Source organism: Hyperolius riggenbachi, chromosome 2 (assembly GCF_040937935.1).
Source record: "Hyperolius riggenbachi isolate aHypRig1 chromosome 2, aHypRig1.pri, whole genome shotgun sequence".
Classification (NCBI taxonomy): domain Eukaryota; kingdom Metazoa; phylum Chordata; class Amphibia; order Anura; family Hyperoliidae; genus Hyperolius; species Hyperolius riggenbachi.
The window spans coordinates 216,513,608-216,526,083 of record NC_090647.1 but is presented as its reverse complement, the minus strand read 5'-3'; the positions used below and the strand labels follow the sequence as shown (position 1 = coordinate 216,526,083).

Below are 12,476 nucleotides of genomic sequence, written 5' to 3'. Positions count from 1 at the left end.
ACCAGATCACGCAGCACAGTATGAAGTACAAGGTAATGCTTAGTCACTGGATGGGAGCGTGGAGATTAAGTTAAGTTCACTCAAATGCATAGCATGGGTGTACAGTAATGGAGGTGCATGATCAGGTAGGACACAAAAGGAGATAAACTGGGTTTATTTAGTCTGGAGAAAAAATGCCTTAGAGGAGATCTAATTAACATGTATAAATATGTCAGAGGGCAATATAAAAGCTTGGCGGATGAGCTTTTTGTAGGGGACATGATATGCACATGGAGGAAAACGTTTTAGCCATTTATTTAGGAAAGGGTTCATTACAGTAAGAGTGATGAGGATGTGGAATGCATTACCAAAGGAAGTTGTTATGACAAATTCTATATCTGCATTTAAATGGTGCTTAGATGCTTTCCTTGCGTTGAAAGACATCCATGGCTCTAGTTACTAGATAATGAGGTAATGCCCAATAGTGTTAATCCAGGGATTTTATCTGACTGTCATCTGGAGTCGGGAAGGAATTTTTTTCCTTTTGGGGCTAATTGGACCATGCCTTGTAAGGGTTTTTCGCCTTCTTCTGGATCAAAAGGGATATGTGAGGGAGCAGGCTGGTGTTGCACTATCTTTTAGTTGAACTTAATGGACGCATGCCTTTTTTCAACCCAAATAACTATGTAACTATGTGGGCCATTAGACACCAGGAAACTGTATAGGGGAGTGAGGGGGGGCACTAGACACCAGAGAACTGTATAGGGGAGTGTCGGGGGGGGGGGGGGGGGCTATTAGACACCAGGGTACTTATAAAAGAGGCAGGGGGCCACTAGACATTGACATTGGCCGTTCAGTTGCAGCCCACATTTTTTATTAGCGTTTAACACCCCTGCTCTAAAGGGTATTCTATTTAACTTATATCAAGATAAAGGTTTGTACTACTTGCATTTAAAATGTACCAAAACATTCTTTGCCAAATGAATTACAAGGCATTTTGGTTTATTTGCGTGCTGTTGCGTTTTTAATACTGTGCTTCAAGGCAAATCCTAAGAACATAACTGCCTTCTCACAAAACGCCGACAGATTTGTCTTAATGTCAGACTATAGATGCATCTTTCTAACAAGTTGTTTCTAAAAAAATAGTAAAGTCTGTTCCTTAAGAAACATTTCAAAGCAGAAATGAAGGGAACGCCGCTCTTCCCTACTGTTTTCCAACTGTCTTAGCAGCCATTAGGAAGCTGAGACAAGGAGTGACAAATCCGTGACAGTTCTGCCGACTGATCCGTGAGAACTCAGCCTGGGAAAAACTGCAGCAAAGGCTAATGAATGTGAAGCCTATTGAAAATGTTCAAAAAGTACTGAACAAAAATATTTTACTGTGAAGTTAAAGTCAAGCTCTAAAAGACATGTAGCCATACCAAATCTCTCTATGCGTACATATGAATTGGCCGCCGGGAGACTTGGCGCAGGACATAGCCGGTATATGGATGATCCTGCTGCTGAACAAGTTCCCGGCGGCATAAATACTATTCCCCCTCCACGTCCACGTGTGATATAATTCGGCTTCCAGCTATGCTGGAGGCCGAATTATAGTGTTTTAAGAGCAACTTTAGCTCAGTCTTCTGAAGGCGCTGAAGTTACTCACAGCCGTAATTCCTATTACGGTCTATGGTGGCGCCCAAATCTCCTGCGCTGTTATTACAGCGCTTGCTCTCTATTCCCTGCTACGCGACATAATACCCTTTGTCAGTTGTTTCTTGCAGTCTCATGACTGCACTGATCCGCCTTTTATGTGCTCCCATAAGGAACAACAAATCCAAATCAAATGTCGCCACAATGCCCTATACTAACTCCTGCCACTTATGGGAAGTGGCATGTGCCAGCCTTTCCCTGCCAATCTGTGTTAAACAAGAAGCAGATCTGTGCAACACCATGATGGTTACAACCCATTGAGGTTTTCAAATTTCAAACTGCTTTAAAAGGCAAACGCAGTTACTTAAGGACCAGCTAACGCCCATAGGCGTCAGCAGGTCTTAAGTGGGTTACCATGGAAACGGAGCGGCCTTTCCATGTTAGTTCACAGAGGGTGTCTCCGTGAACAGCTGGAGAGCCGCCGACCGCGGCTCGCCGGCAAAATGTAAACACGCGGGGAAGAAATCCCCGCTGTTTACATCATACGGCGCTGCTGCGCAGCAGCGCCGTAAGGCAGATCGGCGATCCCCGGCCTCTGATTGGCCGGGGATCGCCGACATATGATAGGCTGAAGCCTATCCGTCCTGCGCCGCTCACAGGGGGAGGGAGAGGGAGGGAGCGCCGAAAACGCTGCGGAGGGGGGCTTTGAAGAGCCCCCCCCGCAAAGCGCAGCAAGCCGGCGGCGATCAGACCCCCCCAGGAGGACATCACCCTAGTGGGGAAAAAAGGGGGTAAGTCTGATCGCCCTGGCTCTATCCTGATCTGTGCTGCGGGCTGGAGAGTCCACGCAGCACAGATCAGGCAAACCACCCCTGGTCCTTAAGTGGTTAAAGCAGACCTGAACTGAAAACTTCCTCTCTGTTGTAAAAGATACGCAACAGCATAGTAATCTTTAAAGAAAAACATTTCTTTGTTACAGCCGATACAAAGAATGCAATAAATCTGCAGTGTTTCTATTTCCTGCTTTCATGGAAGCAGATATATTGTTAACATCCTGTGCTTTCAAATGAGCGTATCTGCCATGGCAGTCAGCTGACATGGGAGAGATCAAATTACAACTTGTGATCAGGCACAGATAAGGGGGAAATTAGACAGGCTAAACTCTCTAAATACATACAGGGTGCATTTCTCTGTTTTCCTTCTGCCCTGTGCAAGAGTTCAGGTCCACTTTAAGTGCCTTATCTAATTTAATCCTCCTATTCTAGAGGCAGAAGGGAGGTCTTGCTATGCAGTTCTTCCCATGCTGTTACATTTTGTGTTCGAATATAGGCTTTTAGCCATCATGAATAACAAGGCCATACAAAAACAAGTCACCTACAGTGGCGATAGCGATCAGAAGTGAGCCAAATAAACAGCATTCATCTGTTAGATGATCACCTGCGCACTCAGGGAGGGTAATATTCCAGGGGCAGAGATGGTAGAGGGGAGCATTTACCCTTTGTAGCCTACCACAGCCTTCCTTGGTGAAACAAAACAATAGACATGCATGCTGTCCTGGGATTTAGAAAAGGAGTCAGACTATCATTACAAAGAATGCATGGAATGTCCAGATGTACCTTGTGCTATAGGCAGACCCTTTTTACTCAAGCATCTGATCGCAACTGCTAGAACCAAAGCAAATATATTGGATAAATTCCAATGAAGTTACAATGTGACAATGAAGTTAGCATCTATACCCATGCTGTTTGGAGGCTTACTTCAAAAACGTACACAATATCATTTTTTTCTAAAACCAATATCCAACTGATCCACAAAGCTTGAAAAAAATAAAATCAGTATTATTCTACACGCTTCTGTTTCAAACATAAAATACTACTGTGCTTTGGGATCACTCTAGTTTGGGCAACAGACCGCAGCAACCAGATCTTATTTGTTCTATAAGTTATTGCAGAAACTTGAACTGTTCATCACTTTCCAAGCATGTGCAAGGTTGAAAACCAAATATCATGTACTTATCACTGTAGCGAGCATTAAAGCTTGGTTACAGTGTAAACTGCCTTACTCCGTCACAGTTGCTGGAGCCCAGTCTTCTCTCTACTCAGATCTAATTGATTGGACTGAATGAGCAGAGAGCAGTTTGCCTAGGGCTTCTCCCAGCCCCCTGTGCACTTGCTGTCATTCCGCCACCCTACAGTCAGCCACAGCATCCCTTGCTGGCCAGTCGTGTGCCACTGGGTATGCACAGCCCAGGGACGACTGCCTCCTAATCATGCTTCTGTTACCTGGAGCTTTCTGCACATGTGCAGTAGCAATATTTCTGTACCGAGCAAGTGCAGAGCCCTCCCATGCAAGGGAGCACGATCAGGAGGAGTGCAGCCCAGGGCCACACATGCAGCTGACAGACGGACGCTGCAGCTGACCAGGGGATTGCAGAATGACAGCAAGAGCACAGAAGGACTACAGGGACCTGGAAAAGCCCCAGTTAAGTTAAACTGCTTTTTATTTTCAGAGTAGGTTTCCTTTAATGGTGTGACTGTTATATGTTATATAATTATATTTTTCCAGGTTCTCCCTATACTCTGGTGGCCAAATCTTTGACTGCTCTACCATTTCTTGTTTTACTGTTCTCCATACAGAATGTGGTACACTGTTCCAAAAAGCTTTGATTGATAGAAAAAAAAAATGCTCAAAAATGCTCATAAAATGTCAGTATTATGAAGTGGAACTAAAAGTGATTCAAGTTCACTACATCTCTGATCAGAATTCATTAGTCCATCCCCTGGATTAAAAGTTTTAGCACCCCTTCTTCACACACCCCTAACTTCTAGTCATCGAACCAATAACCCTATTTAATCCTTCCTTGCCTCTCCCTGCTTGCCTTACTAGAGATGCAATGCTATAGTTTGAGCTAAAAAAATACTGCGATGCATATCTCCAGATAAAGTAAAGCTTCCCCTGCTTTTTTAGGCTTTAGTTCTGTCCATGCCTCACTTTTAACCAAGAATTTAGCAATGGACTTTGATCTAGTTGCCAAAAGGCTGAATGCCTTGCCTTGTGTATGCCTATTTAATCTGAAATATATATTCTAAAAATGTGCAGAACTGGGACTTTAATGCATTGGTATGCGTTAGTATGCATTGATATGCGTTGTTTGTTCTCCATAGCAGTGCACTGTAAAAAAGCTTTCAGTTAATACATATATAGTGGGAACTGTGCCATAGAGAAACATTACTTTAAAAATCAGTTTTCTTTCAGTTATAACTGAAAGTAACCAATTAAGTGTAAAAGGGATCTCAGTAGACAACTCTTTACTAAAAAAAAAATCAGCCCAGGTCTAATTTTTCCTGGGGCACCATATGGAATCGAAAGCAAACACAGAGAACATATACAAACCCTGAGGTTTGGCCCATAGTGCTACTCTTGAATGCACAATGATGCCCAGAAGTGGACTATATAAACTGTTTATTATTAATTCAATGTTTTGTTAAGCAATCAAGAGCAGCGCAGTAAATAATAATTCCACTGTAGCAGATGCTAAACAAGCAATATGTCCAAACATATAAGTATGACAATGGCCAGCGAGTCGCTCAAATGGCGTCCTGTAATGTAGAAGGCTCCAATATCTTGCGGATCAAAGCAGAGATACGTCTTCAAACACTCATTTGAAATTCAGTGAAGAGAATGGCAATACTGCCAGATGGATAGTCCTGCCTGATCCTCACAAGCAGGGTGGAGATTACACAGAGAGAGAAACCTTGACAAAATATTAGGAGGCTCAAGCACCAATAAAGCGACTATATCCTAGGGGAACAAGTAATAACACTAACCATTTCCACCACCAAATTGCCTATAAAGCTCAGTATCAAAGAAAGGCTAATTTTAAAATGACAAAACCACGTCCGAATACAACACACACCAGCCCACACACACAGTGTGAACAAACCAGCCCACACACACACACTGCCAAATACACACACAGACACACACACACAAGCTTACCATCTTCTGTGCAGCAAACACAGTGTAATGAGCCAGTGGCAATGGCAATCACTTTCTTCCCTTGCAGGCCTTGCACTTGGCGCGGCCGCCTGACATGATCATCTGATCCGTGCCCCAGCCGATGGTAGTCACCTTTTCCCCTGCAAATAAATAATGTTTGCAGACAGTGGAATCAGAAGGCAATAATCGTGTTTGTTGAGGTGCTCTCGTAAATACAGAGATTATTTGCTGCCATACCAGATGTGAAGCGTTTACAATGAGTGGTATTATGTTTTCCCAGTGAAACCAAGTGTGCGTTTTAGAAAAAAATTCAGCCATAAAAAAACCATATGCTTAGCTGCTACATACGATTTTTTCTATCATCACAATAGCTTTACGTATATAGGTTGTAACAGGGTTTATCCCTTTTAACTCTGCTGTGGATAATTTGTCAGGCAATGGCCAATTCAGCTGGAAATGCGAGAATAACATTAGCTAATGCAGAGAGCGGCAGACACCTTTGCTTGCTGGATAATGCCTCTGTAGTTTTGCACACAGTGAAAAAGAATGAGGTGAAAACAACATCCTGCCACTAATGACATGTTCACGTTCATACTCCAAGAGCTTTTCTAAGCGCTTGTGATTTTAAAAGCTCTTGCTAATGTAATCCTGTGTGTGTGTGATGCGATTTTGGAGTATTTCCTGAAGCATTGCACTAGCAAGAGCTTTTAAAATCACTGGCACTTAAAACACGCTCATAGTGTGAATCAGCCCTTAAAGAAATTAGCATCCAGAGGAAACGTTGCTCATGTCATGTGGACAGGTACAATAATCTCTTGACGGCAGTGAACTGGGCAATTCAGCCTCAATTGCAGCCTAAAGCTGGCCATACATGCTTTGATTTTTACCAGCAGATTCAATCACTCTGATCAGACACGCCAGTTATCTATGATGCAATGCGCCACATCGGTCATAGGAATTACTGATTTGTGGCATAAATTGAAATTATGATTGTCTGGATGGCAAATGTAAATTAATTGAATGCAGCAGGGAAGCAGCAGTAGGTAGAGGGTCCAGAGCACTGCACTGTAGCCAACAGTGAAATGCTGCAGTTTGATTAGATTTTCAATGGATTTCATGGTGAAAATATTGAAAGACTGTGCAGTATGTGGGGATTCGATCCCTCTCTGATCAGATCAGGGAGGGATTGATCTGTTTGCCACATTGGGTAGCAATTAAAGTGTGTGTGGCCCCCTTTAGGATGGTTGCGCATCAGTTTGTTCCTTAACGTGTCTGTTTCTTCATGGGGGCAGAAATGGTAAAAGTGTCTTTTTCTCTGTGTGGATAGAACTGCAGCATCTACATCTTCATGTGGGCAGAACTGTGTGCAGTGCCAGTTACTATATGTGCAGTGTAGCCTCGTCTCCACATGGGCTGTACTGTGCAGGGTCTGATTGTTCCCATGAGAGCTGCACTCTGCAGTGCCCAGATTCCTGCCTGTAGACTACATCTTAAAGTGCTAATGTGTTTATAAAAGGGGTGTGTGAACTTTGTAAGTATTTATGGTTAACGCTATTTTCTACATTCTGCTCTGTACAGTGTAGCATCATACAGTTATACAGTACCTTGGAAATGAGACATCATATGACCCACAGCGCGGCGACAGGGCCATATGCCTGTCCTCAGTTAGTGTCGTACTTTCTGCTGGTTAGGAAGTATGTGTGGGATTACTGTTGGGCCGTGCCCCAGTCGTACACACTGCCTGCGTCACCCATTGACTTTCATTACTGCATGACCCGCGCGGTAATCGCTGCAGATTTCACGTCAGATCAGATGCTTCCAATGCACTGCACCACATTAACTCTGCAAGGCTCCACTGACTTACGTTGCAATTGCGGCACCTTGCGATAAGAATGTAGGTTCACAATGTCAGTGTGTTCAAGGGGCCTAAGTGTGGAACTAAGCGGAATTTGCTATTTAAGTAGTTCTTAGGCAACACAACCTTTTCACCATCAAGAGCCAGATATTTAGCTAATAAGAAACACATCTATGGTGTTTACAGGATCCTTTGTAGGGTGGTGTGGACTATTTAAATACAATCTGCGAGAGCAACTCTGCCGCTCTTCCCAGTTCTGAGCCTTCCTTTGCGGTCTGTGCAGGCATGACCAGAAGGAAGGGTAATATGTATTTACTTTTCAACTAAACATCTGAGCAGCTGGGATGGTTATTTTCATACATGTACCAACAAGCAGCTGATGGTGCTAATAGCCCAGAGTAAGGAAGGATGACATACCATGTATAGACGGCACCAGATTTTGTTAGGGCCACAGAAAACTGAGATCCACACTCCACTTTAGTAACGCCAAGCCCAGTCAGCGAATCAATCTGCAGAAAAAAAACAGAGAAGAGACTTCAGAAAAAAGCTGCCTATGGAACTTTTCTTTTTAAACTCTTCAGATTGCCAGAAAATGTTTTTTTTTTTAATTCACTCACTCTGTCATGAGCACTGCAGACTCCTTCATACTCCAATGCACAACATCTTTACTGAACTAAAGCATGGATATAGGGTGCGTACACACGCACTACGGCCGCCAACGACTGGTCCGTCAGACCCTCCCGCTGGTGCGGACTTTCAGGCAACAGTAGCGCGTGTGTATGCACTGTCGACAGACTGATAAGGCTGTTTCTGAATGATTCGCTAGGCGGATCGCTCAGAAACAGCCTTATCAGTCCGCCTACAGACTGTACACACGCGCTACTGTCGCCTGAAAGTCTACCCAGCGGGAGGGTCTGACGGACCAATCGTTGGCGGCCGTAGTGCGTGTGTACGCACCTTAAGTCTCCTCAGTGCATGCCAATGCAAGCAGGGGCGTAACAATAGCGCCTGCAGTGTCCTTGCTCCGCCTCCCACCCACCTTGCACAGCATCAGTACAGCAGCAGGGGTATGTGACTAGATTTATCTGATCCCACTGCCTCACATCTCCTCTTCCTCCCGGCAGCCATTCGCTCTGTGGTGCATATACAGAGGATCATGTGACACTGGAAGCAGTGTATGCAGCACAGAGCGAGTGGCTGCCAGGAGGAAGAGGAGACATGTGACTTCAGGATCAGGTAAATATAGTCACATAGCACCGCTGCGCTAGTACTGGGTGGGTGGGGATTGGAGGGCCTCTGTATCACTTGCCACTTCCAGGAGAGGGAAGTAAGGAATCTGTAGTGAGGGCAAGGGTTATTTCTGTTTGCCAGGGACCCGGGTGTCCCTTGTTACGCTCCTGAATGAAAGCCATCTACCGAAAATCCTGGAGCAATTTAGAGCACAAAATACAGAACTATGAAGCTAGATCTGCTTCTACCATCAACATTGCATAGAATCCTGAGAAGCATTCTTTTCCTACATAGAGAGGGGAGTTGGATGTGAACTACAGTAGTGCTTCCTGTGTTCACCTCTGAGCCTTAAATGGCAGAAAGGTGTAGTCTAACCTCACTCACGTGTCTCATGAATCTAGACCTATATTAATGTAGTACCATGTAGTGTCAACTGTATAGTGTTCATGGCTATGTAATAGATGCTGCCAACGACTTGACAATTCTGGTTGTTATTTTAATTGACAATTGTGTAGGTTTTCTATAATGTTTGAGATATTAGTGGACCAGAATGCCAACTTAAAACTTAGTGAAGACGTTGCGAGAGGTTTATAACAAATACATACTTTCATGGGCACTTTGCAGCCGTCACTGCCTCCTCTTCCAAGCTTCCCATAATCCCCATCTCCCCAAGACCAGACGGTGTCGTCATCCGTGAGGCAGAGAGTTTGCGCATCCCCACTGCCACAGGCAATGTCAATAACACGGTATCCCTGCAGGGCTTCCACCTGCGGATAGATTTACACAAAGACGTTTTAATTAAACTGAAAGTACTTTACCTTAAAAGACAGTGAAACTCATTTATCAGAAATCTGAAAGAAGAATGAGCTCCTATGGGTAACACAATTACAGCCTCCTTTTCATAAGTCCATAGAAAATGAATGATAGATTAACTGATTACTATGAGCAAGAGACATTTATTGATTAAAGTAAAATAAGAACACGGAAAATGATGCTCTGAGTATTTTAACTCCCTATGTTGTAGTGGCCCGTTCATAAGAATAAATCCCTGTGCACAAAATGATTTACATACAGTCTGATGATTAAAACAGATATAGTGCATTATTGATGCTGCCTCCTTTATGACATATCCCTACATAACAATGGCACCATCTTGGTTAACAGCCAGCTGCATTGCACAGGTAGATCCCACAGATGTGCCAACAGACACAAGAGCAGTTCTATGGACAGATGGCTTATCAATATCTTTCCTAGTGCCTTTATTATTATTATTATTATAATTATTTAGTATTTATATAACACTGACATCATCCGCAGCGCTGTACAGAGTATATTGTCTTGCCACTTTACTGTCCATAAGAGGAGCTCACAATCCAATCCCTACCATAGTCTTACGTCTATATTATGTAGTGTATGTATCATAGGCTAGGGCCAATTAAGGGGGAAGCAAATTCACTTATTTGTAGGCTTTTGGGATGTGGGAGGAAACCCACACAGGCACAGGAGGAGGAGGAAACCCACACAGGCACAGGGAGAACATGTAAACTCAGTTTAGTCATTAGCAACTATGACTAAGGGCAGATTGTGAGCCCGACAAGCGTCAGTTGATCCTGTGGATGTATTTGTCCTTTGTGGAATTTTTCAAATTAAGAATACCGGCTTTTATCTACTTCACTGTGGTCTGTAGATCCCTTGTGTTGTTCTAGATGGCTTGGCTGACCAGATCCTGCACCAGTGGATATGTGCTTGTAGGTGTTTAGAGCATTGGGACTTCCCTTCTTTGCTCCTTGCAGATAGTTACTTGGCTGAGAGTCGAACCCAGGTCCCAGCGCTGCAAGTCGAGAGAGCTAAACACTATACCACCGTCCTGCAACTCCCTCTGCATTAAGCAAGCCAATTACTGACAGATATGCCAGGAATTTGCTGTTGGTAAACGCATGATGCCTCTGTTTACTGGTCTCTCATAAAAGAGAAAAATCACTAACAAAATCCCTAATACAAAATATGTTTTAGACTACAAGACAACAAAATTGAAGCGGTCTCTTAAATGTATCCCTTCCGATTGTTTAGTTTAGTCATTATGGTTTTTGTTGGTTATGCTTTCTGCAGATAGAACATACAAAAGTATCTTCAGTAAGGCTTTGCTGTGTCCACCTCTCCCACGTCATTCACTCATATGTCAGCCTATTTCAAACAATCAACTAAGGAAGCTATTAGCTGTGCTAGCTTGAAAGCCAGCCGCTGGGTGAATGTCAGTATGGAAGGGGCGAGCGTGACTCAACACTGTCTGGCTTGAGCGATCAATTTACCCTTTGAGGTTAAGGAAACCGTGGAGGTAAATACGCTTCACAGAGCCCTAAGGAGTTTACCGAATTCTTATCTGCCCTTTAATAGATTATAAAAGGTGTATAGGAATGTGAAGTCTGAACAGTTTTTCCAACATGTGCATCTCTAAAGAAATAGAAAAACAGCACTTTTGGTATAAAAAAATAAAATAAAAATCTTTCAGCGAATGTCAGTGCATGTTGAAAAAACTTTAATGTATAATAGAAAAGCACACTAACTGTACTGCTACACAAGATACAATTAAAGGGTACCTGAAATGAACCAAAGAAAAGTTTTTACATACCTGGGGCTTCCTCCAGCCCCCTTCAGGCTGATCCGTCCCTTGCCATCCTCCTTCGTCATCTGGATCCTCCGCTATGGGTCCCAACAACTTCCCAAGTCAGTGAAGGCGCAGTCAAGCCGTGCATGCGCCTCCGTTGTGCTCCTGCGGCCGGGAGTGTTCTGCGTCTGTGCAGTAGAGTTCTGCATAACTCCTGCATGTGCAGGAATTTTTTGGGCAACTGCGGCATGCGCGGTGCGGCTGGGCCACACAAGCACAATAAACCCCAACTTGGGAAATTACCGGAACCCATAGCGGAGGATAAAGGCGGTGGAGGAGGAAGGTAAAGGATTAATCAGCCTGGAGGGAGCTGGAGAAAGCAAACCGTATGTATAAAAAACTTTTTTGAGGGCTCATCTCAGGCTTACTTTAAAGGAAACCTAAACTGAGAAGGTTATGGATTTTCCTTTTGAAATAATACCAGTTGCCTGACTCTCCTGCTGATCCTGTGTCTCTAATACTTTCAACCACAGCCCTTCAACAAGCATGCAGATCAGGTGCTCTGACTGAAGTCAGACTGGATAAGCTGCATGCTTGTTTCAGGTGTGTGATTCAGTCAATTCTGCACCTAAAGAGATCAGCAGGGCTGCCAGGCAACTGGTATTGTTTAAAAGGAAAAATCCATATCCCTCTCAGTTTAGGTTCCCTTTAAGGATTTGAACCTAAAAAATAACAGAAAAAATAGATTTAAACTGCATTGAAGATAGCACAACAGACCCACCAGTTTGGGCTTCAACTGATCCTCACTGTCACCATGTCCCAAACGCCCATATCTTCCTTTTCCCCAAGTGTAGAGTTCACCAGCTGCAGTGATACAAGCACTGTGTGCTCCCCCAGCAGCAATATCTATTACTTCAGTTCCACGCAAAGATTCGATGACACGAGGACGATCACACGGGCTGAAAGAACAAAATGACATACTTTGAAACCTTACCCAAAATTACAAAAGCAAAAATTATCTGCAGCAGAGGCTTCGCTCATTAATTATTGATTGTAATACAGCCTCTTCTCAGCTGCAGCAGCTCTTCCTCCTGAACTCCTGCTGTTTTCAGCAGTCCTGGCTGCCAAAGATTACGGCTGGGATCAGGCTTGCACGTCCAGAATTCCTCTAAG

At 43.8% G+C, this 12,476-nt stretch overlaps 1 protein-coding gene across 9 annotated transcripts in view; it reads right to left on the bottom strand.

The window, feature by feature from the left end:
• Positions 1–12,476, bottom strand: part of HERC2 (HECT and RLD domain containing E3 ubiquitin protein ligase 2) — a 250,080-nt gene that overhangs the window by 39,834 nt on the left and 197,770 nt on the right. For all 9 annotated transcript variants that reach the window (XM_068268132.1, XM_068268135.1, XM_068268138.1 and 6 more), the window contains 4 exons: positions 12,085–12,262; positions 9,304–9,465; positions 7,886–7,977; positions 5,614–5,753 (listed from right to left, as the gene is read on the bottom strand). In XM_068268132.1, coding sequence (XP_068124233.1) covers positions 5,614–5,753; positions 7,886–7,977; positions 9,304–9,465; positions 12,085–12,262 — 572 coding nt within the window. The remainder of the gene's footprint in view (positions 1–5,613; positions 5,754–7,885; positions 7,978–9,303; positions 9,466–12,084; positions 12,263–12,476) is intronic.